At 50.6% G+C, this 27,162-nt stretch overlaps 10 protein-coding genes across 10 annotated transcripts; 7 read left to right on the top strand and 3 right to left on the bottom strand.

Moving 5' to 3' along the window:
• Positions 1 to 314: 314 nt before the first annotated feature.
• Positions 315 to 707, bottom strand: VFPPC_15987 (hypothetical protein; the record flags this gene model as incomplete). Its single annotated transcript, XM_018293740.1, has 1 exon — positions 315 to 707. One exon carries the CDS (start codon positions 705 to 707, stop codon positions 315 to 317), a length of 393 nt encoding a protein of 130 aa, XP_018143219.1.
• Positions 708 to 876: 169 nt separating this feature from the next.
• On the top strand, positions 877 to 2,762 carry VFPPC_14289 (atpase protein; the record flags this gene model as incomplete). Its single annotated transcript, XM_018292058.1, has 3 exons — positions 877 to 1,006; positions 1,165 to 2,249; positions 2,337 to 2,762. The coding sequence occupies 3 exons, from the start codon at positions 877 to 879 to the stop codon at positions 2,760 to 2,762; spliced, it is 1,641 nt and encodes a 546-aa protein (XP_018143218.1).
• A 552-nt stretch (positions 2,763 to 3,314) lies between these two features.
• VFPPC_07735 (multidrug resistance-associated protein) lies at positions 3,315 to 6,307 on the top strand (the record flags this gene model as incomplete). The annotated part of the gene is made up of 2 exons (XM_022428583.1): positions 3,315 to 4,841; positions 4,907 to 6,307. The coding sequence occupies 2 exons, from the start codon at positions 3,315 to 3,317 to the stop codon at positions 6,305 to 6,307; spliced, it is 2,928 nt and encodes a 975-aa protein (XP_022284375.1).
• Positions 6,308 to 8,332: 2,025 nt separating this feature from the next.
• VFPPC_15986 (hypothetical protein) lies at positions 8,333 to 9,229 on the top strand (the record flags this gene model as incomplete). The annotated part of the gene is made up of 1 exon (XM_018293739.2): positions 8,333 to 9,229. The coding sequence occupies one exon, from the start codon at positions 8,333 to 8,335 to the stop codon at positions 9,227 to 9,229; it is 897 nt and encodes a 298-aa protein (XP_018143216.2).
• Positions 9,230 to 11,049: 1,820 nt separating this feature from the next.
• VFPPC_07733 (cytochrome P450) lies at positions 11,050 to 12,889 on the top strand (the record flags this gene model as incomplete). Its single annotated transcript, XM_022428582.1, has 2 exons — positions 11,050 to 12,571; positions 12,666 to 12,889. The coding sequence occupies 2 exons, from the start codon at positions 11,050 to 11,052 to the stop codon at positions 12,887 to 12,889; spliced, it is 1,746 nt and encodes a 581-aa protein (XP_022284374.1).
• Positions 12,890 to 13,473: 584 nt separating this feature from the next.
• On the top strand, positions 13,474 to 15,659 carry VFPPC_07732 (transporter ATM1, mitochondrial precursor; the record flags this gene model as incomplete). The annotated part of the gene is made up of 2 exons (XM_018286545.1): positions 13,474 to 15,508; positions 15,559 to 15,659. 2 exons carry the CDS (start codon positions 13,474 to 13,476, stop codon positions 15,657 to 15,659), a joined length of 2,136 nt encoding a protein of 711 aa, XP_018143214.1.
• A 697-nt stretch (positions 15,660 to 16,356) lies between these two features.
• On the top strand, positions 16,357 to 18,373 carry VFPPC_07731 (siderophore iron transporter; the record flags this gene model as incomplete). The annotated part of the gene is made up of 3 exons (XM_018286544.1): positions 16,357 to 17,003; positions 17,050 to 17,546; positions 17,595 to 18,373. 3 exons carry the CDS (start codon positions 16,357 to 16,359, stop codon positions 18,371 to 18,373), a joined length of 1,923 nt encoding a protein of 640 aa, XP_018143213.1.
• Positions 18,374 to 18,450: 77 nt separating this feature from the next.
• Positions 18,451 to 19,734, bottom strand: VFPPC_07730 (glycosyltransferase; the record flags this gene model as incomplete). Its single annotated transcript, XM_018286543.1, has 1 exon — positions 18,451 to 19,734. The coding sequence occupies one exon, from the start codon at positions 19,732 to 19,734 to the stop codon at positions 18,451 to 18,453; it is 1,284 nt and encodes a 427-aa protein (XP_018143212.1).
• A 4,543-nt stretch (positions 19,735 to 24,277) lies between these two features.
• Positions 24,278 to 26,022, top strand: VFPPC_07729 (MFS multidrug transporter; the record flags this gene model as incomplete). The annotated part of the gene is made up of 3 exons (XM_018286542.1): positions 24,278 to 24,717; positions 24,767 to 24,851; positions 24,901 to 26,022. 3 exons carry the CDS (start codon positions 24,278 to 24,280, stop codon positions 26,020 to 26,022), a joined length of 1,647 nt encoding a protein of 548 aa, XP_018143211.1.
• Positions 26,023 to 26,086: 64 nt separating this feature from the next.
• On the bottom strand, positions 26,087 to 26,593 carry VFPPC_07728 (hypothetical protein; the record flags this gene model as incomplete). Its single annotated transcript, XM_018286541.1, has 1 exon — positions 26,087 to 26,593. The coding sequence occupies one exon, from the start codon at positions 26,591 to 26,593 to the stop codon at positions 26,087 to 26,089; it is 507 nt and encodes a 168-aa protein (XP_018143210.1).
• Positions 26,594 to 27,162: the final 569 nt, after the last annotated feature.

Genomic DNA, 27,162 nt, shown 5'->3' with positions numbered 1-27,162 from the left:
AGTAGCCGACGTATTATATGGGTCTCCAGACTTGAAGGTACGTCATGGTATGGGATTCCTGCTGCATCAGGGTCTTTAGACAATTCCGAAAGTCCAGTGGGATGCTTTCGGTAGCACAGAGTTGGGGTGAAGGTCAAGCCTCTATATTCTGCAGGCAACATATTGCTGCCACTATTTAAAGCATGCAAGCACCGCAGAGCACTTGAATCTTCACCAAATCTCCAATACACTCTGTGCATGTAGATGTCTGGTGTTCTTGCCAGTTTGATGTCAGTTTGATGCAGCTTCTCCAGAGTGTCTGACTCGGCTCACGCTCATTGGTAGATTGAATGAAACTTTTCCACCCGACGCTGTGGACTCGGGCTGAACAAAACACCATACCAGTGACCCATTGTGGACTTTGAGTCTTGGCATCCCAGGACAGGGATAAAATTCAACTTGACTTGACCAGACCTGATCCCAATCAACCTTCCCCCTGGTTCGTCTCCACAGTCGCGAGGCCGCCGACCCCCATTGGCACCAACAAGAACAAGCTCAAGGATCTGACACCAGAGTCTACGGCGCAATAATATCCTCTGTGCTGCCGTGCATGTGCAGCTGAATAGCATCTCGAGCCTTGGTCCCTTCGCAAGAGCCACAAAGAGGCCAATTACCCCCCAACACACCCAATGGCCCGGGTAGAGCTCGACCTCGACCGTCTGGACCATCTCATCACCTCTGGCTAGAAGGTCGCCCGAATCCAAGGACGCAATTGAACCCTACAATACCTTGTTTCTTTGGCTAGGCAGTCGGACGGGTGGTTGCTTTGTTTCCAGTCCGACCATCCAACCAGTCCAACCAGTCTGGTCCAATTGACATCAATTTTACCGCGTCACTATGCAAGCCTTGCGGCCCAGTCTTCGCGCAACACGGCCACTTTCCGGTTCCAATGTGGCCAGGTGCATTCGAAATGGGCCCTCTGCCTCATGTCCGCGTCTGTTTTCGACGTCTGGGGCTCGAATGAATGGTAAGAAACGTCTCAACTGTCGAAGCGTTTCCAGAAGACTGTTGGAAGCCAATCTCACCAGTTCCCCCATCATCATACTCAGCACACATCCGCCCATATCTCATTCTCACCCTCATTCTTACATACATCGCATGTGCTAACTTCATACCCTTCAACAGAAGATGCCACTCAAGAGGAAAATCATGGTCGCAAAAATGCCAAATCAGATGAACCGTCCATCTTTTCCAAAATGGGCGAGTCTGCGGCCACCACCTTTGCCTCAATATTCGTCTTGGGTGCAGGATTCGCAGGTGCAGGATATCTCTACCACAAATTCTACAAAATGCTCGTACTTAAGAAGATGACGCGAGCTTTTGAGCCTGGTGACCCTGTACTGGAGTTGGCTGCCGTGGGCAAAGACGTACCTCATAGCCATCCTCCTGGAGAAGAGCACTGGGTACGCCGCCCGGAACAAGATCACATTGACCGCATCATCACCGGCCAAGAGGTCGGGCACTACTACCTCATCTTGGGCGAGAAAGGCTCAGGGAAGAGCAGCATGCTCATTGAAGCAATGCGCAAGATTGACGGCGATGGCGTAGCCATGTTTGAAGCACATGCTGATCCTGAGATTGTGAGGATACGGCTGGGCAAGGCACTGGACTACGAGTTTCACGAGGACTATATCGGCGGATACTTTAGCGAGAAAGGTCCTCGTGACATGGGGGCTCTTTTGGATATTGAGCGCGCTCTGAACAAGCTGGAAAAGGTGGCGATGAAACTGTTCCGAATACGACAAAAGCCTCTGGTTGTCATTGTCAATCAGATGCATCTCATGCGAAACGACGACGTCGGCAGAAACCTCATTGAGCTTTTGCAACAACGTGCTGAGCAGTGGGCCGCAGCAGGATTGGTGACCATCGTGTTCAACTCTGACGACTACTGGGTTTACGAAAGGTTGAAGCAGCTATCGACTAGGATGGAAGTGCTCCCTGTGACTGACTTGCCAAAGAAGCAAGCCATCCAGGCTCTGCAGAGATACCGCACGCGATATTTTGGAGAAACAATGACACAGAAGCAGCTTGACGATGTGTACGACCGGGTTGGCGGGCGATTGAGTTTCCTGAACCGTGTGGCAAAAAGTCATGATATGCTGGCTACCTGCGAAAGGATCAAGGACATTGAGAAGAAATGGTTTCTCAACCAATGTTGGATAATGGGGACCGAAATGGATGACGATGTCATGGACCAACAAAAATGGGCGGTGAGTTTGCAGCATTCCAGCTTTCCCTGCTGAGTTGGCGAGACACAGAGAGAGATATGTGATGGTGCTGATGTGAAAATCTTGTAGGCTGCTGCCATGGTCTTGGCGCATGCTCTCGTTGAGAAAGAGGACAACATGGCCAGCATATACGACCCTGTCGTGGGCCACATCTTGCCGACCTATCCTTTCCACGTCGCTCAAGAGATCATGACACGATGCGACTTCATCAGAGACTTGGACAGCCTGAACTTATTCACAATTACGAACCAAGCAGACGTGCGGGCTAGCAGCGTGCCGATGCACCGGGCGTTTAGGGAAATTTGCAGTCAACCAGGCTTTAAGGAACATCTGGAGAATACCATTGAGAGAATTTCAGCCATTGAGAGCTTGGGCCGAACGAGGGAACTGGTTGCCAAGGATTTGGTTCTTGGTGGACAGTATGATATCCAGCAGGAGCGCAACAAGGTTACGGTCAAGTTGAAGATGCCAGAGGAGGAGAACAAGGACGATTAACTGCATTGATGGATGGATGTCAGCGATGATAGAAGATGTACGCACACAGCCCTTACGGGATGTATTTTCTCATGTCATTTTTGTATTTATATGTATGAATAAGGAGGGTTGGGGGATGAGGCTGAATGCTGGTTGAAGAAGTACGCTTTGGACATGCCCTTTCTGCCACGTTGGAGGTGAGCGAAGAGAGATGGGGTTGGGTTAGGTGTAATTTGCAGAGAAGGGACCTTGCATGAAGTCAATGGATGAAATTTGGGTAAAAATATAACTTTTATCCATTTCTTGATACTGCGTTTCGTGGGTTAGTGGTTTCGTTCACCATTCATATTGGGCAAAGATTCTGGCACACATGGCAAGGAGGTGCGATTGAGGGTGTGGCCTGATATCCCAGGCTCAAACTTATTGGTGTTTCCAACCAACGACAGCTGTCTGGTCTGGCACATTTGGGAGCTCATGTCGACGCGCCTCCAATTTTCAGCGCCCCACAGCCAGACGCTCGCTGGTCGGCGCAAAGCAAACCAAACCCAGCCTCGTGCATCTGGACCAATCTCGATGTCTGCAAACAACAAATGGCCCGACTTTCGTCTGGCATCCACATTGCGATCTTTGATGGGATCGCAGCCTGACGAGGCTACAGATACGAGGTCCAGTCGCCAATCCGCGCAGAAGCAGCGTAGAGACCAGCCGGAACAGATCGTGAACGACAGCTCCAACAGCCCCAGCCGCGACGACGCTGCCGACGCAATGGCCAACGAGGATAACAACTCAATCGCTGGCTCGGAAGCCTCTGCCGCCGGTGCAGATGAGGATTTTGGGGCAATCGAGATGTTTGACAGCAATGCGGCGCCGGCGACGTTTTCTTCACAGGCCCCCGTTGCCGTTATGTCGGAAGATGCCCCCGTGGAATCATCCACAAAGAAGTCGAAACGAGACAAGAAGGACAAGCGAGATAAGAAGCGGAAATCATCCCAGGAAGATGTCGCCGCCGCTGCTACCTCGCCAATCCCCGAAGAAGAGGACTCATCAAGAAAGCATAGAAAGTCCAAGAGGCGGTCGCACAAGGATGCAGTGATTCCGGACAGTCAACCAAGTCAGGACAAGCCAGTTGAACGTTCTGAGGATACGCCTTGGGGTCAGTTACAAGAAGAGGAAGCAGCAGCTGCATCGTCTCAATCGAAGAAGAAGCGTAAGCTGTCAGATTCTGTGGATGGCAAGGGTCGCAAGAAGCGCAGATCCCATGATCAGGAGTCTGAGGATCAAGACGGCGCTGCAGCCGCGTCTGGTTTCCTGCGAAAGAGAAAAGAGAAACGTGGCGCTCCAGAAAGTGCGATATATGAGAATGAGGAACCAGAGTCCGATCCGCAAAAGTCACCAACCGTTGAACACTTGCGCCGACGAAGCCAGTCACGAGAAGCTCGCTCTAGAGAGAATAGTGTTCCCGCAGCAAACCAAATGGATGTTGACCAAGAGGTTGAGGATCCTGTACTGGCCAATGTGGCCGCGTTGGCGGAGGCCGACGGCGATGTCGAACGTCTAGCACGCGAAGCCTGGAACGAGCACCGCAATGGACAGCAGGCTCTGGAAGAACAGCAAAATGGAGGACAGGACACCGAGATGCCGGACCAGTATCCTCAGGAGCCACTCAACGACAGCTTGGAGGGCATTGCTGAAGCTGAGCCGTCAAGCGCCAAGTCGAAAAAGACACGATCCAGCCGTAAGAAGGCCAAGCCAACATATTTTGAGCAGGACCCCATCCCGGACATTGCAAGTGACGAAGAAGGGAACAGGAATGCTCTGGGAGAATTGCCTTCTCCATCGGCTGCCACACCAAAGGCTCGAAGGGCGAAGCGTGCTGCCAAGAAGGAATCTCGTGGCCGCAAGCCGAAGAGGGAGAAGCTCTCACAGTCAATTGCGTGGGCGGCTTCAGCAGATGCAGATGGAGAATTTGGCCAGAGCTCTAAAAACCGGTTAACGGGTTTCACCCAGGGTCGCTTCACCGATGCGGAACTTGCACGAATTGCGCGAGCTGTAGAGAGTTACCGGGCTGAGCATGAGATTACACAGCGAGAAGTCAACGATGTGAGTAAATTCTATTGTCTGTATGAGTTGACTGACTCTGTTGTCAATGCTAATATTTTGGTCAGCTCATCCACGCGCCTGGTGGAACGACGGCCGGAGAAACGCACGCCCAACTCTGGTCTCGCATATTTGCTGAATGTCCCGATCGTCACCGACAGAAAGTTATCAATATTACTCGCAAGAAGTTTCACAATTTCGTTGCTCGTGGAACATGGACTACGGAGCAGGACGCGGAACTGGCAGAACTCATTCAACTTCACGGGACGAAATGGTCTTATATTGCCAGTCTTATCAACCGTCACCCAGAGGATCTTCGCGACCGATACCGTAACTACATTGTCTGCGGTCCAAATCAGAGAAAGGATGCATGGGACGAGAACGAGGAAGCCCGCCTCACGCAGCACATTATTGAGTCCATGATGGCGATTGATGAATTGCGAAACAACCACCCGTCTAGAGCCTTACTGCAGAAGAGCTATGAAGAGCTCATCGACTGGCAGAATATTAGCGAGCTGATGGGCCGCACCCGAAGTCGACTGCAGTGCATCACGAAGTGGAAGTCACTCAACATTCGCACCCACGGCCGAGACCACCTTGTCTCTAGCCAGCCTGACTCTCAAATTTCATTCAGATTGGAGAAGGCACGACGGCAGATCGCAGCGATGCCTGGTGAGGAACGATATCGTCTTGTCCTCGCGATTCAAGCGACCGCCGTTGGCACAGACGTCAAGATTCCTTGGCAGAGACTTGTGGACAAACCGTTCCGAAACCAGTGGCACCGATATACGCAAATGCTCCTTTGGCGACGTTTGAAACAGACTGTACCAAGTTGGGAGACGATTTCGGTGCGAGACTGCGCGCAGTATTTAATCGACCACTACAATCAAGCAGGCGAGCTTCCAGACGTGCCAGATGAGCAATTTGATGACATGGATGAGATGCAATACATGCAGGCCATTACGCCAATGACTTCATTTAGTGGCACACAGGAGGATGGGCGGGGTCAAGTCAGCGCAGAGTTTGTCACAGAGTCCGATGCTGAGGACAACCATGCTGAGGCCAATGGCGAGACTGAGGAGCAACCTGAAGCCGAACAAGAGCAAGAACCTCAAGACGATCAAGACGAGGAGATGAATATTGATCCTGCCCTCGCCGAAATCGCCCAGGCAGCGAAGAAGGCAACCCCGGTCAAGCGGGCTACCGAGAAGGCTGCTCGAAAGCGTGGCCGCAAATCCGCTGCAGCTACGGAGGATCCCATTGAAGAAGACGCAATTGAAGAGTCTCAGCAGGCGCAAGAGCAGGAGCCAGAAGCGGAAGTCGAGCAGCCCAAGAAGAAGAAGAAGACGCCAAAGTCCAAGACTCCTCGAGGCAGGAAAGGAGCACAGCAATCCTCACCTGTCGCTCGAGATGCGGACAGTGGCATGGATGATATGGAGGATTTGCCTGCGCGAGTTGCCGTCCTTTGAGCGAGTGATTTGAAAACCGGGGGAAAAGGTGTTGGTTGTATTTATGATGCACGGACATGCAGTTGTTTCTATGCTTTTTCCAGCCCCAATGTCTGAAATTACGAGCAGTAATAGCTGCTTTTTCGTTGAGAAACAAAACTTGGCTAGCCTTGGGGTTCATTGTACTAATGTCTGCGGACAATTTATGAACTGTTGTCTGCGTAGTGTTTCTGGCGCATAGGTCTAAGTAGCTAAAATGAGAAGAGTTTCTAAGAATGGCTACATGATTTGAGTGAATGCTCGATTGGTGGCCTCGTGCCGCTGCGTGGTTGGATGCTGTGTGAGAATATGCTCGGTTCCTGATATCGATGTTCGTGTAAGTAGGTATGACGTGTTATTCAAGCGTCAAGGTTGTAATTTATTGAATCGTGTTTGTGGGGTGTAGACGAGTTGCTGGATTTGTTCAATGTTTCGCTTGGGATGGGTAGTATCTCGTAGACGCAGGCGGCAGACATACTACATTAATTGAGAAGGCCATTGTGTTGTAGGTATAATTTGCAAGTACGGTATTTAGTAACGACCGTGATAGAAAATCAAGTGCAAAAAAATGTATGTATATAATAGTGCACTTGATTAGTCTTGAGCCTTCAATCTTGGTAAGCTTACGGATACCCGATTTGGGCGCCACACCGAATCCAAGTCGCGGAACCAACCAGGCCATACGAGAAACAAATGCATGGAAATAACACAATAAGCACCGGAAATGGGCGCCCCTGTCGCCAAATGGTCCAAAATGGAAGAAGCAACCCTTGCGCCAGCGCCAGCTATTGTGTCTGTATTAGGACGAACCTCCGGTGCGTTATGATCCCAGTGCCACTAGTCCGGCCCCCTTTTGAGTGCAACATGGCACTTGAGAGTTTGCTACGGAGGGAATCCGCTGTGGGACCAACGTGTAGTGTCATTGTTAGTTCAAGCATGTGGACGCGATATACACTTTGCACTCAGACAACTGACGACTTTCTCATTTGAATCTATCTGTATCGTCAAGTTCAATTGGTTTGAGGTTGGAGTGCAGTATGGGCACGAAACAAACAGTCGCGGTCGTCGGCCTGGGTACGCTACAAGTTTGCTGCGTGGCCATTGAACACAAGCTAATTCAAGCAGGCGGCATGGGCTTAGTCACGGTCAAGAATTTGCTCGAAGAAGGATTCGACGTGACGGGATTTGACGGGAATGCGTATCTGGGCGGACTGTGGCATTTCACAGAGGATGAAGACACGCTGAGTGTGTTGGAGAGTGAGTACCTTGAAGATAGTAGCACAACAATTGAAGCTAATTGGATAGCTACGCAAATCAACATATCCGTGGATAAGGTGAGTCTCAAGTCATCGGGTATGAGCGATAACTAACAGATATAGGCGTGCTATACGGATTTCCCATTTCCCAAAGGTTGTAGGCCCAGAAAGTAGCATGGGATGTCTGCTGACTTTTGCAGGAACACCGCATCACTGCAACGCCAAACAAGTTGAGGAATATCTGGAACGATATGCAGACCACTTCAATCTTCGGCCGCATTGTATACTCAACACTGTGGTTGAGAGGGTGAGTAGAGAGGAGAATGGAAAGTGGAGGCTTGACTTTAGGAATCGGCCATCGGGGTGGTTTGACAAACTTGTCATGGCTACGGGACCGCATGGAAGGGTTGTGATGCCTCGGTTTGAGGGGGCAGAGATGTTTACTGGGAGGATATTACACGTCAAGGCGTTTAAGAGGTATGTTGGCTGCCTCAATATTTGGCACATCTGACAGTTGTAGACCAGAGGCATTTGCTGGACAGAGAGTGATGGTCGTTGGACTGGGAAACTCTGGAAGCGATGTATGCCACGAACTCATTGGGCATGCGTCCAGTATTTCTCTATCACATAATCACGGCGCTATAATTGTAAGTTTCTCACTTAGAGGACATGGTCCACGTACTGACAAGTCCAGACACCAAGAGAAGTCAACGGCGTGCCGCTCACGCACCGCTTCTCATACAGATTCTTCATGATCCAACGCCTCCTCGACACATGGACGCCCAGTCTATCAGAATGCCTCTTCAACAGCCTCGCCAGCAAAGCCATGGAGAAACACCTCGGCCCCATCAACCAAGCATGGCGACTCCAAAACGCACACTCCATCCGGTCAACCAGCCCCGTCATATCCGACACTCTCATCCCGGACCTACGCAGCGGCGCCGTCCTCTCCGTCCCGGGGATACGACGCATCACCGGCTCCCGAGAAGTGCAACTCACCAACGGGGAACGCGTCCCCGCAGATGCCATCATCTGCTGCACGGGGTACGAAAACAAATTCACAATTCTACCGCCGGAATACGATCCCACGGCCCGCATGCCCACGGCATGGATCCAGGCCCCGGGTTCCAAGGGCCGTGCCCTCCCGCGTCTATATCAGAATGTGTTTTCCGTGACGGCACCCGAATCACTCGCCTTTGTGGGGTGCGTGTGGCTCGTCGCCGGGGCGTTCTGCCTCGCCGACCTGGCGAGCATGTGCATCGCGCAGGTGTGGGCGGGAAAGTCGACGCTCGCAGGGGAGAGCGAGAGGATACGCTGGGCGGACGAGCAGGAGAGGAGGATATGCGATCTCGCGAGGAGGGGCACGGTGATTCCTGCGGCGGTGGCACAGCGGCCGTGGTTGGTTTGGGCGGATGGTGTTGCGGGAACGGGGGTGGAGGAGCATTTGGGATGGGGGTGGAAGGGATGGGTGTTTTGGTGGAGGGAGTATCGGCTGTGGAGGATGGTGATGGATGGGGTGTTGGTTGCGGCGGTTTGGAGATTGTTTGACGGGAAGGGGAGAAGGGCTTGGGAGGGGGCGAGGCGGGAGATTGAGAGGGTGAATGAGGATTGGAGGCGGGAGAAGAAGAGGAAGGACGAGGTGAGGTGAGATGAGGTTAGGAGGATGGAGTTTTGAGGTTCAAGTATTGGTTGGTGGAGTGGGATGATGTTGGTGCATGAAGAGGTCACAGGGAAGCTTTACTACAGCTGGCTTCTAGGCGTCGATTTTGGTGTAATAACGAGTGAATGTATGCCGAGCTGGTATCATGCATAAGTATCTGGCCAGTGTAGCCCATGTGGTCATATCTTGATGATTGTATACCAGCCAACGATCAGAACAGTCTGAGCTTCCAAAGTGTAGTCCAGTTGCTGTGCGGAGTAACAGTCTGGTAGATTCAAGTAGATGCATAGGAGCACGTTACATCGAAAGATATGAAAGATAAAGTGAGTACATGCAATGCAGCCACCAATAAATCGTCTCCAACCGCAGCAAATGCAACCAATATGTCAAGTGCCGTACCAAGAGATTTGGATCGATGCAAGGTGTCGGATGAGGCTGAGGTCCGTCGACTTGCATCAATTGATGTTGTGTCTGGTGCATACTGGTGGGTGCAAGCGTAAAGTGACGTGGAAGCCCCTTCCATGGCGAGTACTTTTAAAGTAAGGAATAATGTTTCAATGTTGTGCTGCGTAATCCATGTCTCTTTGATGACCAACATCAATGTTTGTCGAATTCGGTACTGTATTCTAGACGGCTGGCTTTGTGTGGCCTTCGGAGCCGAATTGGACCAGACATGAGCTTACGGAGTACATATGCAAGATATTGCAGCATACCAGAGCACTGGCCGCGACCTCATTGAGTCAAGCAAAATGTCAAGTCAACATTTGAAGTGATCCGAATGGTCGGTCCATTGACAAAACCTACCTAGGTACTTGACCAGACGCCACTCCGAAGCCCCTGATCGTTTAGCGTCAGCAAACTCAAGGACAATGACCAGTCAGCATTAATCACAATATCCGTCTGGTGGAAATTGATGGCCTGGCCGTCAATGTCTGGTTCCTCTTGTCAATGCCACCTGCCTGAAACCCACCAGACCAGACACAGCCAGCCCAACCCAGTTCTCCGGGTCCGCCACTGCCACTGCCACTGCCAGGCCACTGCCAGGCCTGCTGTGGACCAAAGCCGAGAAATAGGCGCCTGCGTACTCCGTACTTGGCACACATGCAGGGATTCCATCACAGTTGTCAGCAACATTGAATCAACCAGACATTCTCGCTCAACACCCGTCAAGGACAGAAACGTGTGGTCGCAGATACAACCACGACTCGAAGCACCCGCTTGTTGTGAAAGGCTAGCAGCAGCTTCTCTGTTGGCCCTGTACGCGGATTAAGCATCGCATCGCATGACTTCGCATGATCATGATCCTCAAGTGCTGAATCGATACGTGTCAATTGGTCTGGTATCAATTGATCCTTCTCCTCGCCAAAGTCGGCCAGTGGGCAGAATCTGACCTCATCAACCAGACATCATTGCACGACAAACACAAACACTGCTGAGAGGCTGCTTGCTTTTGTGACATGTCGGAGCTCTTCTAGCAAAAAGTATTGATTCTTGGCTGCTCCGGAGGCCCTTCCTTTGGCCGTGCGCTCCAGCGTTGAGAGCTTGAGACAGCCATATGCAGGTCGTCCAGTCCATGTCCCCAAGAAAAAAAAGCCAAAAGCTGAAACTTCCCACCAACTCGCGATACTCTTTTACTCCTCGCGCACGATATTCGCACATCTTTACGGAGTATTTATCGTCATCTTCTTCCGGAACCTGGAACAGCCTTCATTTGACATCCTATTTGATTTAACTAGACTGCTCAACGTCTGCGAAATGCCCACCTGGATAGTTTGAGAAACCACAAATCATCGTCACTGCTTCCCACAATGGAGCCTCATCACAACATGACCATCACCAGTGGTAACACCCACCTCGTTCTCAACCTCGTGCAAGAAAATCCAGCCATTGCTGGTGTAGCAACCATTTGCATATCAATACTTACCATAGCCATTCTATTCGGCGCCTCCTCTTCGACTCACAAACATGGCAACACGTCACCCCCATCATCGCCAGCCTACTGGTTTCCTTTCTTCGCTCACTGCTTCCAATTCGTCTTCAACAAGAAAGCATTCCTCGAACAGCTCAGGAAGAGCTATCCCGAAGGCATCTTTTCTCTCACACTGCTAGGGAAGAAGCACCACTTCGTTCACGAACCATCCATGCTGGCCAACGTTTGGAGCAGACCCAGGACCTCTGTTGAGGTGAACTGGCTTACCATTCGTGTTCTTAGTAGAAGCTTTGGTCTTCATAAGAAACACAAAGCTACGTATGGCAATCTTTCTCACGAGACACCTGATCTATACAAGCATATGCTATCTGAGCCTGGTTTAAGCCAGTTTGTAGACTGCATCGTGGATCAGGTCAAGATGCACATTGCCGACTTTGTCACCTTTAACTCCTCGCCCGCTGATCAAACTGACTGGGAGAGGTCAGCAAAAGCTGATGTGGTTCAAAATAGTAAAGGGGAGGCGTTTGTCGAGGCCGATTTGATGACGTTGGTTCGCAATTTTGTTGCCAAAACTGCAAACGGTGGACTTTTCGGTACCGACTTTGTCGAGAACTTTCCAGAATTCTGGGAAATGATGTGGATGTTGGACGATTGCCTCGTTCCGATTGCTCTGGGCGTGCCAGGTTGGATCCCATGGCCGAAAATGCAGCGCGCAAAGTTCGCCAGACGGCGAATGATTGCCCAGGCTCTCGAGTTTGAAGAAGCCATGGAAAAGTACTTGGATGGAGAGGACCCTGGAATCAAATGGCAGGACCTGGAAAATGTCAGCACGCTTGTGAAGTCTCGCATCCGCGTGTTTCGCGAACACGGTCTGCCAGCTGATGCACGAGCCAGTTGCGATATTGCGTTGGCTTGGACCATGAACGCCAATGCAAACATACTAGTTTCATGGATGCTTTTCGAGTTGTGCAGAGACCCAGTACTTCTGGAAACGGTCCGCGAAGAAATCGCTCCCTATGTCAAAGTGGTTCAGCCGCAAAATGAATTTGGTGACGCAGTCTGGGTTGCACCCGAGCTTGAGACGCTCGATATGGACGGTCTCATCAACCAGTGTCCGACCCTCAAGGCTGCTTATTTCGAAACTATGCGCCGTTATACTGGTATTCACCAGGTCAGGTACTTGGTCGACGATATCGTCTTGGAATCCAAGGGCGAGGCCAAGGAGTCGTATCTTCTCCAAAAAGGCGGCATGACTCACATGGCACATGAGTTGCATCAGTTTGATCCTGCATACTTTCCTAATCCTGAGGAATGGCACCACGATAGATTTATGAAAGAGACTACGGATGAGGAAGGCCGAAAAAAGTACGTTGTGGATTCGGGAACACTGAGGCCGTATGGTAAGTTATTTTTGTTCAACCAGATTGACCAGACATTTGCTCCGATTTCACGCCGCGTAGCATGGGCTAACTGAATACCTGTACACATGTATAGGCGCTGGTCCGGGCATGTGTAAAGGGCGTGCCGTCGCGCTTCGTGAAATGCTCTATTTCACGGGCATGATTCTTTCGTTTTATGATTTGGTACCCCCTGAGGGGACGAGCTGGGAGGAACCTAAGCTCTCGAAACGAGCCGTTACGAAACAACCGGCGAAACCTATCAAGGTTTGGATAAGGAGGAGAACCATACATACACAGAGTGCTGGGGAGAAGTCGTAGGTTGTCAAGTAGGAAGGGATGGATACAGGCGGCTTGAAGTCTGTATGCATTGCACAATTTGAGATTGAACGAATACCACACATGAAAGACTTCCTGCAGCAATGGAACTCTTGTATATAGCTTTTATGTACATACTCTCTTAAAACCTGTTTGCAAAGCCATTGAGACTGCTGATAACTGGGTGTTGTTGAAATGGTAGACATGGAAGTCGGCTTCACCAGGCTGGGCTGGGCTGCCTGAGGCTGGAATTCTGACGCCATAGCTTCGGATTTGGCATCTTCGGTCACCAACCACAGACAACACCCACTCTATTCGATGTTCATGTCGCGTGCACGGTCAAGGCTGTTACACGCAATCTCGGCCTGCATGTTCAAGGACACTTTTCCAAAATTGGAGAATACTTCAGCTTGACACTGCTGACTTTTCACCTATTCATCACTTCCTATTTCCCTTTGTTGCCACATAATCTTTGCTTCTACCTGTACGGCCGTGCCGACACATTCTTGACTTGACAAACTCACCCCGCCATCCGACACTCCAGTTACAATCTCAACCACTCGCACAATGCCCACAGCGACTTCACAATGATACCGCGAATACTACAAAGGCAGTCCTTGCTCTGCCCTAGGTGCAGCTTCGCCCAAGCTCACACTCGCCCGATATGGCTCCCCCAGCGACCAATTGCCTTCGCACGACCTCTCCGAACATCGGTGCCGGACCGTGAGCGCCGTGAGCCGTCCAAGCAACCCGAAGCGATAAAGCCGTCCGCGATAATACCCAAGACTACACCGGCCGCCAAAGCCGCCCCCAAGAACAATGACCCTCTTGCGACGGCGGACAAGTCGGCCACTGAACAGCGCAAGGCCGATTGGGCCATTATGAAGGAAATGTCGCGGTACCTGTGGCCCAAGGATAGCTTTGGTACCAAGGTTCGCGTGGGACTGGCGGTGACGCTGCTCATAGGAGCAAAGGTGTTGAACGTCCAGGTGCCCTTCTATTTCAAGAGCATTGTCGACTCGATGAATATTGACTTTGCTGCTGTGGGCGGCACAGCTGCCGCCGTGGCAGGGAGCATGATTGTCGCTTACGGCGCCGCGCGGATAGGAGCCACTGTGTTCCAAGAGATAAGGAACGCCGTGTTTGCTTCGGTTGCCCAAAAAGCTATCCGGAGTGTTGCACGAAATGTCTTTGATCACCTGCTGCGGCTGGATCTGAACTTCCACCTGTCGAAACAGACTGGTGGCCTCACACGGGCGATTGATAGAGGTACCAAGGGTATTAGCTTCCTATTGACGAGCATGGTGTTTCACATTATACCTACCGCACTGGAAATCAGCTTGGTATGCGGCATTCTTACTTGGCAGTATGGCGCAAAGTTTGCTGCCATCACTGCATTGACCATGGTGGGATACACGGCGTTTACGATTTGGACAACTGCGTGGAGGACGAAATTTCGAAGACAAGCAAATGCTGCGGATAACAAGGCATCCACTGTTGCTGTGGACTCGCTGATCAACTACGAGGCTGTCAAGTATTTTAACAATGAAAAGTTCGAGGTGGCACGGTACGATAAGGCGCTCAGGGAGTATGAGAAAAGCTCCATCAAGGTGGCCACGTCGTTGGCCTTTCTCAACAGTGGACAGAATATCATCTTCTCATCCGCATTGACTGCCATGATGTATTTTGCGGCGGATGGTGTGGCCAATGGCTCCCTGACGGTTGGTGACCTCGTCATGGTGAACCAGCTCGTTTTTCAGCTTTCTGTGCCGCTCAACTTTCTGGGATCCGTCTACAGAGAGCTGCGCCAGTCATTACTTGACATGGAGACTCTGTTCAATCTCCAAAAGGTCAATGTTAGCATTGCCGAAAAATCTGACGCCAAGGACCTTGTGTTGGCTCGCGGCGGAGAAATCAAGTTCCAGGACGTCACCTTTGGATATCACCCTGACCGTCCCATCCTGAAGAACCTGTCTGTTACTATTCCCGCTGGCAAAAAGGTGGCCGTCGTGGGCCCCAGTGGTTGTGGCAAATCTACCCTCCTCCGCCTCCTCTTCCGATCTTATGACGTCCAAGGCGGACGTATTCTCATCGATGACCAAGACATTCGGGATGTGACCGTCGACTCTCTCCGGAAATCCATCGGTGTCGTGCCTCAGGACACACCTCTCTTCAATGACACCGTCGAGCACAATATCCGCTACGGCTCCATCACCGCGTCTCACGAAGAAGTTGTGGCCGCAGCTAAACGAGCCCGCATCCATGACATTATCGAAAAATTCCCTGATGGATATAGCACTAAAGTCGGTGAGCGTGGCATGATGATTTCCGGTGGTGAGAAGCAGCGCCTTGCCATGAGTCGACTGCTGCTCAAGGATCCGCCCTTGCTCTTCTTCGACGAAGCGACCAGTGCACTAGACACGCATACGGAGCAGGCGCTCATGATTAACATCAATGGAATCCTGAGAGAAAAAGGTCGTACGAGCGTATTTGTTGCGCATCGACTGCGGACAATATTTGATTCCGACTTGATTATTGTGTTGAAGGATGGCAAAGTGGCTGAGATGGGCACGCACAGGGAGTTGATAGACCGGGCTGGAGTTTATTCAGAGCTGTGGAGTGGTGAGTTCTACGCTACGTATCGACCTTGGACTTCTGCTAACTGAGTACAGCGCAAGAAATGTTGTTTAATGAAGATGGAAGTGAGACGGAAGAGACTGAGGAGCAGAAGGAGCAGGAAGCGGCGCTGAAGCAGCCTTCACCTCGGAAGTAGATGTAGCAATATACCAAACTTATGTTCTTTTGTAGAAGTCCCTTGAGAAGCTGGGCGTGCCATCTAGTGGTCAGCACAATATCTCGGACGTCGCCCGAAGCAGCAGCAGCGAACCTTGAGTAATGTCGAGGCAACCTACGAGCCGTTCATGACATGATCGAATAACACTGGGACATGGTGCATAAACAGGTACGCCTTTAACCGGGTAATAAACGTGGTTCAGTGGGGTTGCATGCCGCCAAAACTAACCATAAATACGAGACTGTTCCATCAGGGATGACATGCTAACAGGGTCATTCTAGAGCGAAAGACTCGAAACCCGTGCTTAAAGCAAAGCCGGACATCCCTTCCGACCTCGGCCAAGTGCCAAGTGGGATACTGCAACCAACTTCTACCAGGCCAAAGCCAATGGTGGCGAAAATGAGCTGAGGGTAAGCACGAAAATTTATCAGATGGGGACCCTATCCCGGCTGATTATCTGATTAGATTAGATTATCATTCTCATTCGTGGGATCTGCGTCCACGCTGCCCGTAGTGCGGGCTAGTGTCTTTGGAGGGGAAGATTTTGCGAAACTAGCACATGAAGTGTCTGCCGGGCATGGGAATTAAAACGGTTGTTTGCCGGTTCTTGAAGCCATGATGATGTTCTTGCCAGTTGCGTCGAATTTCCCCTCGAGCCTCATGAGCAGTGTTGAACATGGCCACCGAAACAAACGCCGTCGTCTCAGACGACAAACACATCCCATCAGACTCGGCATCCGCCTCTCCGTCAGAAGACGTACCCGTCTCCAATGTCGGCAATGTAGTACAATCCCAGGGCGTAACACGCATGGAAGCCGTATATCGTGAGGCCAAAGAAAACCGCAAGACATTCTACCTCGTCGGCATATCTGTGCTCGTCTGCGCGTGGGCATACTCCCTCGACTCATCCACCACGAGCTACTACAGCATCGACGCATCAGGCTACTACAAGCAGCACAGCAGTGTGCTCTCCACACTCTCCATAGCAACTAGCATCATTGGTGCGGTGGCGAAGCCCTTCATCGCCAAGATTTCAGACATCACCTCCCGGCCGTATACTTACACGCTTGCCCTGTTCTTCTACACGGTGGGATATATTGTTGCCGCGACGTCGACCTCTGTGTCTGCGTATATTGTGGGCGAGGTGTTTGTGGCGATAGGCGGCTCGGGCTTGGATCTCACGAATGATATTATTGTTGCGGATTTGACGCCCCTTGAGTGGAGGGGCTTTGTGAGCTCCCTGCTTTCCACGCCGTTTATTATTAATACTTGGTTTGCGGGCAAGATTGTCGATGCTATTACCGCGAGGAATCAGTGGAGGTGGTGAGTACATGTCAACTGCAAGTCTAAGACGGTGCTGACTTAGTAGGGGATATGGTATGTTTGCCATCATCATGTCCGCGGCTCTTGGACCGGCCATCATTACACTCATCTACCTTGACCGACGGGCCAAGAAGAACGGTATTGTGAACATGGCGTCTAGCAATGCTGCCAGACGAGCAGCCAGGGATCTTGCCTCTGAAGAAGGCAAAGAAGCGCCTCACGGTGTAGTCGTTGCTCCTGCTGCTGCATCCTCCGAGACTTGGGGCCAGGTGCTCATGAGGAACTTTCATGAGATTGACGCCTTTGGCCTTATCCTTCTTGGCTTCGGATGGTCCTTACTGCTGCTGCCGTTCTCATTAAAAACGTACGCCCAGCACGGATGGCGCAACCCCTCGCTGATTGCGATGATGGTTGTAGGAGGATTATTGCTCATTGCGTACGTGGTGTATGAAATCAAATTCGCCAAAATGCCAAGCGCACCACGACGCCTCATCTTCAACAAGACGTTCATCATGGCCGTCATCATTGACAGCTTCTACATGCGTAAGCCTCAACCCAAGTCCAAACCTCACTCGTACTAACAAGCGCCAGTGGCCGGTCAAATGCGCGGCCTCTACTGGTCTTCATACGTCCTCATCGCCAAACCATGGAGCCACCAAGACTGGGTATACTACGGCAACACGCTCACTCTCGCACTCTGCATCTTCGGCGTGGTAGCCGGCCTCATCCAGCGCTGGACGCATCGCTACAAAGCCCTCCAGCTGTTTGGCCTGTGTCTCAAAATCATCGGCATGGGCATCCTCCTCGACGGCCGGCGCGCCACCAACAACACCGCCGCCATGGTAATCTCCATGGTCATGATTGGCGCGGGCGGTGCCTTCTCCGTCGTCGGATCTCGAGTAGCGTCGCAGGCCGCCGTGCCGCATCAGGACGTTGCTCTTGCGATATCCCTCCTCGCGCTGTGGTCCAAGATTGGGAGCGCGATAGGGAGTGCCGTCGTCGCGGTGATTTGGTCGTCCCAAATGCCGGGTCTGCTTCGTGAGCATTTACCCGCGAGTGCGACGGAGAAGGACGTCAAGAAGATTTTTAATAATGTCAAGGCTGTGAGGGAGTTGTATCCGTTTGGGTCGCCTATGAGGGAGGGTGTTGTGGAGGCGTATAGGAGGACGTTGTATTATGCGTTGGCGCCGGCGTTGGCGTTGGCGTTTATCCCGCTTGTGGCGGCGTGTTTTCAGACGAACTTTTATTTGGGGAAGCAGCAGAATGCGGTTACGAATGTTGGCAACGATGGGCTGCCTGTTAAGGAGAGAGAGGGTGAGCATGTGAAGAGTAAGAAGGATGCGTTTTTGAAGTTTTGGGCTGGAAAGTAGATTGCTGTGGATTGTTCAACGAGGTTAAATGAGAAAGGGTATGGACGTCATGTAGGTTCATCTATCATCTATGTTCGTCATGACTTCACATGTCGGAAAAGTTCCTCCAACGCACGAACAGCTGCATCCGCACCCCCAAGATCGTTCAACTCGTCGCCCAACTTTCTCGCCCGAACTCCATAACCCTCATCACGTAGTATTCTATACGCAGCGTCCCGAACAACATCCACCTCCGGACTGTCAGTTCTCAGATCAATGCCAACGCCTGAAAAGGTCACTCGCGCCGCTGTGTCCCTCTTATCTTCTGACTGTCCTGCACAGAGGAGCGGCACACCATGTGACAGAGCCTGCGTGATGCTGCCGTACCCTCCGTTTGTGATGAGCAATGACAGTCGTGGGAGGAGTACGTCATATGGCAGCCATTTTGCGTAGTGTATGTTCTGGGAATGTGCTACATGAGACTGTATTGCTTCGACAAATGGAGATATCACTAGTATTGTGAGGTCGGCATCTTCCTGGAGTGCTTTGATGGAGGGGATGATGAGGGATGTAGGATCCATGGCGAGCGTTCCTTGCGTTATGCCGATTATTTTGCCTTTGGAGGGTAATTCGTTCCACCAGGATGGTAGCTTTGACGGATCGTGAATTGTTTTTGTGACGAGGGGGCCGACGTAGACTGTGTTAGTTTGGTGGGCTGCTGTACCTGGCTGCTGGTTTAATTCGAGTTTTAAAGATGAAGCTTGGATGTGTAAATGCGGGCTGTACTTGAAGTCCTCTAATGCTTCTCCGATCGGGAGATCGGGTAGTCCAAGCTCCCTTCTCTGGACGTTGATCCCAGGTCTTAGAAATAGCATGCCCACCCAGCACCGATTGATAACCTGCCTCATCGCATTGATGAGCCATCCCGTCCACGAAACAGGCGGTACACCACCTGACGCTGGTAACGGCGCACCCAAACTCGAGGTATACATCGGGATAACGCCTAGTGTCGCATACACCGGTATCTCGCCGAGTTCATACAGCGCCCTTGCTCCATGGGGAAACACATCCACAAGGAGCACATCTGCGGGGAAATCAGCCAATGCGTCGCGATAGTCGGCTACCTGGGCGAGCAGGCGGTTGCGTAGAATACGGCTGGGACTTTCAAAGAGGCCCGTGGTGTTGGACTTGAGTAGCGGTTGGTCAAGCGCGGCGATGGCCTTTGTTGGGATGAAGTTGGCGCCGGTTGCGAGGGCGCGCAGTTCGTTGTCGGCGCTGGTGAGCCAGGTTACTGTGTGGCCTTGGAGGATGAGGGCTTGGGCGACGGCTTGCATGGGGTAGGTGTGGCCGGCGGGGAAGTGGGAGTGGATGAGGACTTTCATTTTGAGTGTTCACTGTTCATGGTCGTGATGTTTGGTGTTGGTTGAATTTGAGATGAGGTGAGGTGACGTGAGGTGACGTGGGATGGGTGACATTGTGGGAGTCGGTGTGGGTTTCGGAATTGATGAGATGGTCATGGCTGTATGGCTGTATTTGGCTTGAATGACAGGTATAATATTATTACTGAAAATATGAATATTTATTCTTTAATGTATGTTCAATTGTACTTTGTCGCTGGTGAGTGCTCACTTGAAGGTGGAATTGTGGTGCGGAGGAGAACCGTTGTTGAGTTGTCTATGCAGGACTAGGAAAAACATCTCAATGTCAACCACTACATAATCCAACAACAATGCGTAATGAACAAAGTGTGCGCGGAATTTATATATATATAAATTTTGTAGGATCGCAAACTCCTATGGATGACGTTATGTGCCGACTTCATCGGATAGTAGTGCAAGTGCGTTTTAAGGCAATACAACAGTGTGTGGTTGCCGTTATGAAATGATCGTTGCTTCTTGCTTGACGTATATCTTGTCCCTAGTTATTGCTTGTTTGCCGTTTCCTATTCCCACAATTATTTGACTGACATACAGCAAGCCCACTGACCAAGAAGCGTTCTTCCAAGAGTCTTGGAGAATGGGGATTTGGCTCTGGACGGGGAGTCGAAACAGAGACCAAGTGAGCTGTGCATAGTTACCTGAGCAAGCCTGCATGTTCTAGCGATGATCTGTAAACTTTTGTCAGTTGTCAGATACAGACAAAGACCGCTGGCGTATAAATAATTTGAATAGAGACAGGGCGGGCAAGTGATGTATCGTGCCAGAAGTTGATAAAGAGTCCACAGTAGTTGCAGATCTCCAGTAATCTTCACCGCAAAATCAGAGGGTCCACATCATAGAATACTACGTACTTCATGTATCTCGTGCTGGTAGTTACCACCTTGGAGGTCGTACGGAATGAAATTCCCGCTCGAGAGGTGAGAGGTGGTGGCTACAGTGTTAAGAGCTAAGCAGTCCACAGCTTGCACGACTTGCTCTCCGTTCCTTCGAGTCAGCCTTCCCAGTATTGCTGCCTTGAAGATGAGGCTTCGGAGTGATGGCCATCCGTGGATGCATCTCGGGATGGATGGGGAAGGTTGCAGTCACAAGCGACACATTTGCGACTCATGGTTGGTGATGCGAGGGAGAGATAGATCTCGGGCCTAGTATATTGGCTACATGGTTGCGTTTCTTGGTTTCACAACAGGGTCGTTGTAGCCCCTTGGTCTTAAAGGCTCTGAGCCTATTGCTTGAATCTCTGTGTCTTGATCCTGCTGCCTCTCTTCTGTTTCATTTGTCAACTTTACATACTTACCCATCAGGAGACGCCATTGTGATTTCAATTGGCTCTTGTGACTGAAGATGTTGGCAACGAGCTTTTCTGTCGTTGCATCTATTGTCTTACAATACATCCTCACTGCCTCCACCCAGGCTCGAAGTTTGCCCTTTTATGTGACAGAGCCGAGTAATTGGCCAGAAATCACCAGCCCAAGTCCTATTTGATTCGCTCATGGTGGCACTACTTTTGGAACAACGTAATAGTCTTCCAGTAGGCATAATACTGGTAACGCATGAACTCCGCCGAGACACTGTTTCTTCTACATGGAACCTGTACGGGGTTTCACTCAAATGAACACAGGTGTGTGAGGGAGCTTTCCCTCAAGGATGCCTTTTAAGGTTGGGGTAATCCAATTCGTTATTATCTCTCCGTGTCTACCCTCTCGGACTTAGAATTGTATCGATGTATCAAGGCTAACAGAATCAAAATGGAACATCTTGGTAGTATTATTCAAGCTCTTGCAGTTTGTTTTCTGATTATTATCCATCTGCTTCCAGCCATACCCTGGCAGAGGAAATCGAAAGGCCAAGGTGATATTACGGAGCCTGCATTCATACCTCAGCCCTTCCCACTACTTGGCCACCTCCTGGGACAGCCTCGATATGCCAGGAATTACTATCATCAAATTAGGTGAGCTATTCTTCGGCCCCAATACTCGGAGTTATATACATCAAATACAATGTAATATAAAAAAAATGTTGGCTCACATAGGGCAGTGCCAAGTACGACTACCCAATATACAACCTCAACTCCTTGGGTATGAGGGTGTATATAGTGAATTCTCCGGACCTAGCAAGTGCTGTACATCGCTCTGAGAAAACCTTAACATTTAAGCCGGTGCTAGCGGGGTTTGTGACCAGCCTTTCAGCACTTGACTCTCATTCTGCCAAGATAGTATTCGAAAACGCATTGGAAAAAGGCTAGGAGCAAGAGTAGACCGAGACCGGACTTCTCTCTGCCATAGGCACAATGCAAAAGGCGATTCTGAGTCCTGGTCCAGACCTCGAACAGCATTGCAGTTGTCCAGATGGACGAATTTGCAACAGCTTTAAACTGTCTACCCCGAGATCAGGCGCAGTATCTCTCCGGCCTTTATGATTGGGTGCGTGGTGTGATTATGCCAGCAAATGCAAAGGCAGTATATGGTCCAAACCACATGTTTCACGAAAGGCCAGAGTTATATAATGAATTCTGGGAGCTTGATGAGAAGGCACTTTATGTTGCGATGAAGCTCCCTTTATTTATGGCCCGGAAGGCATACAAAGCTCGAGAGAATGTGTTGTCAGCGTCAGAACAATACTTCGCTCAAGGTCACCAATGCAAGGCATCCACATGGGTAACTGGTCGCTTTGAGATTGCACGTTCGTTCGGAATGAGCGACCAGATGATTGCTCGTCTGCAGTTGGGCAATTTCTTTGCCATTTTCATTCTTGCCATGCCCACTACCTTCTACTTTATTGCGGAAGTATTTTCACGCCCAGACGTGTTGGAGGACCTCCAAGGGGGCTGACGAACAATCTTCTACCTGTACCGTCAGCCTCCATAAGCTTAAGACAGACTGTCTTCTCTTTTTCTCTGCTTACCGAGAGATCCTTCGCTTGTTCACAAATGCTTCGACAAGCCGGGTGGTGCTTTCTGATACGGTACTGGAGAATCAATATCTGCTCAGGAAGGGGTCCATTCTTCAGATCATTGGCCGAACTATACACGCTGATGAAAGAATCTGGGGATATGACGCCAATGAGTTTAATCCCAGGCGGTTCACGGAAGCTCGATCCGGTACCTTCACCAGCATGCAGGACAACGAGAAAACTTCCCCCAAGAAGGTCCATCCAGCGGCATTTCGCTCTCATGATGGTGGTACTGTCCTCTGTTCTGGTCGACATTTTGCACAAACAGAGTTGCTCTCTTTGACGGCGGGGCTTATTCTCGGATTCAACATCTCGAGATCTTGTGGAGGGCTTATTACCGTTCCGCAGCGCAATGAGAAGATGCTCTCCATCTCTATGCCGAAGCCAACAAAAGACATAGATGTCTTGGTGACGAGTCGAGAAGGTTGGGAGAATGTGTACTTCAAGTATTCTCTTTAGCGGGATTGAACCCACTCTACAGTTCTTTCCACTTTGTCATTCATGGATATCGTGGTATGCTCCTAGGATCGTATGACGGCGCGTTCCTTGAACGAGGGTGGTTTACTCGAAGCTCATCATAGGAAGACAGTTCTCCGACTCTCACTAAAAAGAAGTCGTTTCCATCACCCCCACAACACAGACTTGAAAGATAGTATGCAATGGAAGTTCTCCTTTTGCTGTGGTATGCTAGGAAGTTTACGGGCCAGGCTTTATTTACTAGGGCAACGCTGATAACCAACTCCTATGACTTGTGATATTTGATGTACACGCCCTAGGGCTGTTGATCTTCCGCCAATTTGCGCACCCCAGCCTGGCCCTTATACTTACTCTTACTGATCTATGTATTGAGGAAAGAGTAATCAAGGTTTCTAAGAGGAAAAAGTTTAAAAACAAGTGAAGGGACCATTCAGTAGCGTCTTCAGAGCCAAAGCGGAGGATGATTCCCATGGGTCGGCATACCCTGGCGGGAGAAACGGCAAAGAAGTAATGGGGCGACTTCTCGAGCGGGCGAGGAAACGAGATCACGATCACAAACGAGGTGGTGAAGGCCGCGATGTGAAATTGGGGCAATGGCAGGGAAACAATTTGCCATCATACTAATCCTCTGTTTCCACAATTTGTCCCACATATCTCGACAACTCATCACCAGCTAATGATGTCAGTTGCCCATATTTCGCCGATGACAAAGGGCAAAACCTCGATCTGAGAAAAAATCTAAACCTAGGTACGTTGTCTGATTGCCGGTCTGAGAACTTCTAGTAACCCGACCTTACTCGCATGCTAGGCGGGGCAGATCTTCTGATACGCAGCATGGGGTTTGCTTACAATAGGATCCCACCATTTTGAGTGACGTTATGAGCGGGTTTTGTCGGATGGTAGTGCTGGTTCTTTAAGGGGATACAAAAGTGTTCAGTTGCCGTTGTGAATTGCGTGTCTTGTTTGACTTCTATCTTGTGGCTTATTATATGTTCGTTTTCGTGCCTGTGTTGTCATTTCCACAATTATTCGACTGCGACACCAACAAATGATAGAAACTATGAGCAATAACAAAAAACCGCCAGGTGGCACAGAAGATCCAGCCGAAAAGTCCGCCGACCAAGAAGCATTCTTCCAAACCAGCCCCGACGCAGAATCCCAAACAACATCAAGCCAAGACGAGCTCCCCAGCAGAGAAAAACCCAAAATATCAGAAGATGGAAAGCGCATCCTCACTGAAGACGACTGCTACGATGTCCTCGGCTACTCCTGGCCATCATGGAAGAAGTGGATGCTCCTGTCGTCCATTTTCGCGGTCCAAGTCTCCATGAACTTCAACACGAGCGTGTACCCCAACAATATCACGCCGCTGAGCGAACACTTTCAGATCAGTGAGCAGGCGGCGCGGGTTTCGCAGTGCGTTTTCTTAGTCTTGTATGCGTTTGGATGTGAGCTCTGGGCGCCGTGGAGCGAGGAGTTTGGTCGGTGGCCGATTTTGCAGTGAGTTGTGTCGAGGTTGCTTGAGTGTGCGAGGTCTAATCGTGTGTAGGTGTTCGTTGTTTTTGGTGAATATTTGGCAAATTCTGGGTGCTCTTGCGCCGAATTTTGGATCTGTCATTGTTGCTAGGGCTCTTGTGCGTACAACTCTCCATTTGAAAGTCTTGAATACTTACATTCATACAGGGTGGTCTTAGTTCGGCCGGAGGCAGTGTCACGCTGGGCATGGTGGCCGATTTATATCAGGCCGAAGATCAAGACTGGGCAGTTGCATTTGTAGTCCTATCTTCTGTCTTTGGTACGTCCATCGGACCTGTGGTTGGTGGCCCAATCCAAAAGTATCTTTCCTGGCGATGGAATTTCTGGATTCAGCTCATTTTCGGAGCTGCCGTTCAAGCCGTCCACTTCTTTATGCCTGAAAGCCGAGCCACCATTCTCATGGACCGAGAAGCAAAACGGAGGAGAAAGTCCGGCGAGGACCCTGACATCTGGGGCCCAAATGAGGTGAAGAAGCCGAGGATATCTGCCCGTGAAGTCCGCATTACCTGGATCCGGCCATTCGAAATGTTCATCCGCGAGCCCATAGTTCTGTCTTGTTCCTTGCTGTCCGGTTTCTCGGACGCCCTCATCTTTACCTTCCAGGAGGGATTTCACCCCGTATATGAGAAATGGGGATTTGGCATTCTCGAACTAGCTTGGGCATTTATCCCGATCAACATTGGCTACTTCATCGCATACGCGAGCTACTTCCCTTGGATCATGCGTGATCAACGCATCATCAAGACCAAGGGACCGGAAGCTCTTGCGCCAGAGCACCGACTGAAATGGCTCTTGTTTCTCGCCCCGCTAGAGACCATCGGACTCTTTGGATTCGCCTGGACGTCAATGGGACCGCCTGAGTCGCACTGGATTGCGCCAATGATCTTCTCGTGCCTCATTGCGATTGCCAACTACGGTATCTACATGTCCACGATTAGTTACATGCTGGCTGCGTATGGACCTTACTCTGCTAGCGCAACTGGTGGCAACGGATTCGCGAGAGACTTCTTGGCTGGCATTGCTGCCATGTACTCCACGCCTTTGTATACCAACATCGACCCGAATGGACGGAATGTCGAGTATGCCAGCACGATTCTTGCCTGCCTGGCATTTGTGGTCACGGCTCCCGTGTACCTGATTTACTGGAAGGGCCCTTGGCTGCGCGAAAAGTCCAAGTTTGCGCAGTCTCTTGCGGCGGATAGAAAGGCAAGAGGTGGACGGCGAGTATCTGAAGCCACGAAGGAGCAGTTGGAGCCGCAGAACCTGTAAATACCGACGCTTGTTTACAAAATACCTTAACTATAGACAGGAGTATTGCAAGTTGTAGAGACAATTACTGTTTCCTAGCCTTCATCATAGCAGCTGCTCTGTCTGCAACAGGCGACCCGTCCAGATAAGCCTTCAACTGTATCGCCTGTAGCCCATGAAGGCCCTTTCCATCAACACTCTTAGCAAGCTCAATGACATTAAATTCTTTAATCTTGACCTCAACGCCATCACTGTCCTCTTTAAACACAGTCACGCTTGTGCTCTCATACATGACCGTCCTCGAGCCATCTGCATTGTCAACATCCCACACCATTTCCACGGCGTGACCAAACTTGGATAGTTTGGAGGCACGCATTTCCAGCATACCTAGCACGCTTGCTGCTTGTACCGGGCCGCCGTTGTTGATGATGAAAACTGCGTTCGGTGCAAGATAATTGGCTACATCGGGTGTGCCGTGAAAGGGGCCAAGGGAATCCAGTGCGGGAAGGAGGGCTTTTAAGAAGAGGAGGCCTGGGGAGGCATCTTCCAGTATGGACTGGTATGAACCTTTGTGAATATATGTTTGAGCCATTGTTGCGGCAACATTGATGCTGGAAGGGGAGGAGGGTTAGTTCGGGTGCTTCACGATGGGATGCGACAGGTTGGATGGTGATGATCAGCCACATCACGTGGCTGCCAAGTATTCTTGGAGTTAGGTAGTGAACGTTTTGTATTTATTCTATGATTGCTGTGAATTTTCGAAAGTTCTCACGAATGGAACTTGCGTGGGCGGCCAACACGGTGCCATGATGATGAGCTTCGGCGCAAGGGGTCAATGTGGTTGATTGACGCGGTCCTGGTATCGACGGCGATCCGGCCCCTTTAGTTTCTGGATGTAAAATTCCTATCTGGTTTACTATGAAGCTCTAGTTTCCAGCTCAATGGCTCTCGGCTAAAGTAAGCGCTGTGTGAGTCTGAGTCGCCAAAACCTCAACGCCACTAACCAACTTGTTGCCCATTCTGGAAGGAGATTAACTTATTGCATGTCTTCAACTGCGCCAGTCACACATTTGACTCAACCACAAAGTAGTCAGCGCCAATTTACTGGTCCATTTCCCCTGATTTGCAAGTAAGAGTCAACCAACTGCAACCAAATTGACG

Source organism: Pochonia chlamydosporia, chromosome 4, assembly GCF_001653235.2.
Source record: "Pochonia chlamydosporia 170 chromosome 4, whole genome shotgun sequence".
NCBI lineage: Eukaryota > Fungi > Ascomycota > Sordariomycetes > Hypocreales > Clavicipitaceae > Pochonia > Pochonia chlamydosporia.
This window is presented reverse-complemented; position numbering and strand designations above follow the sequence as displayed.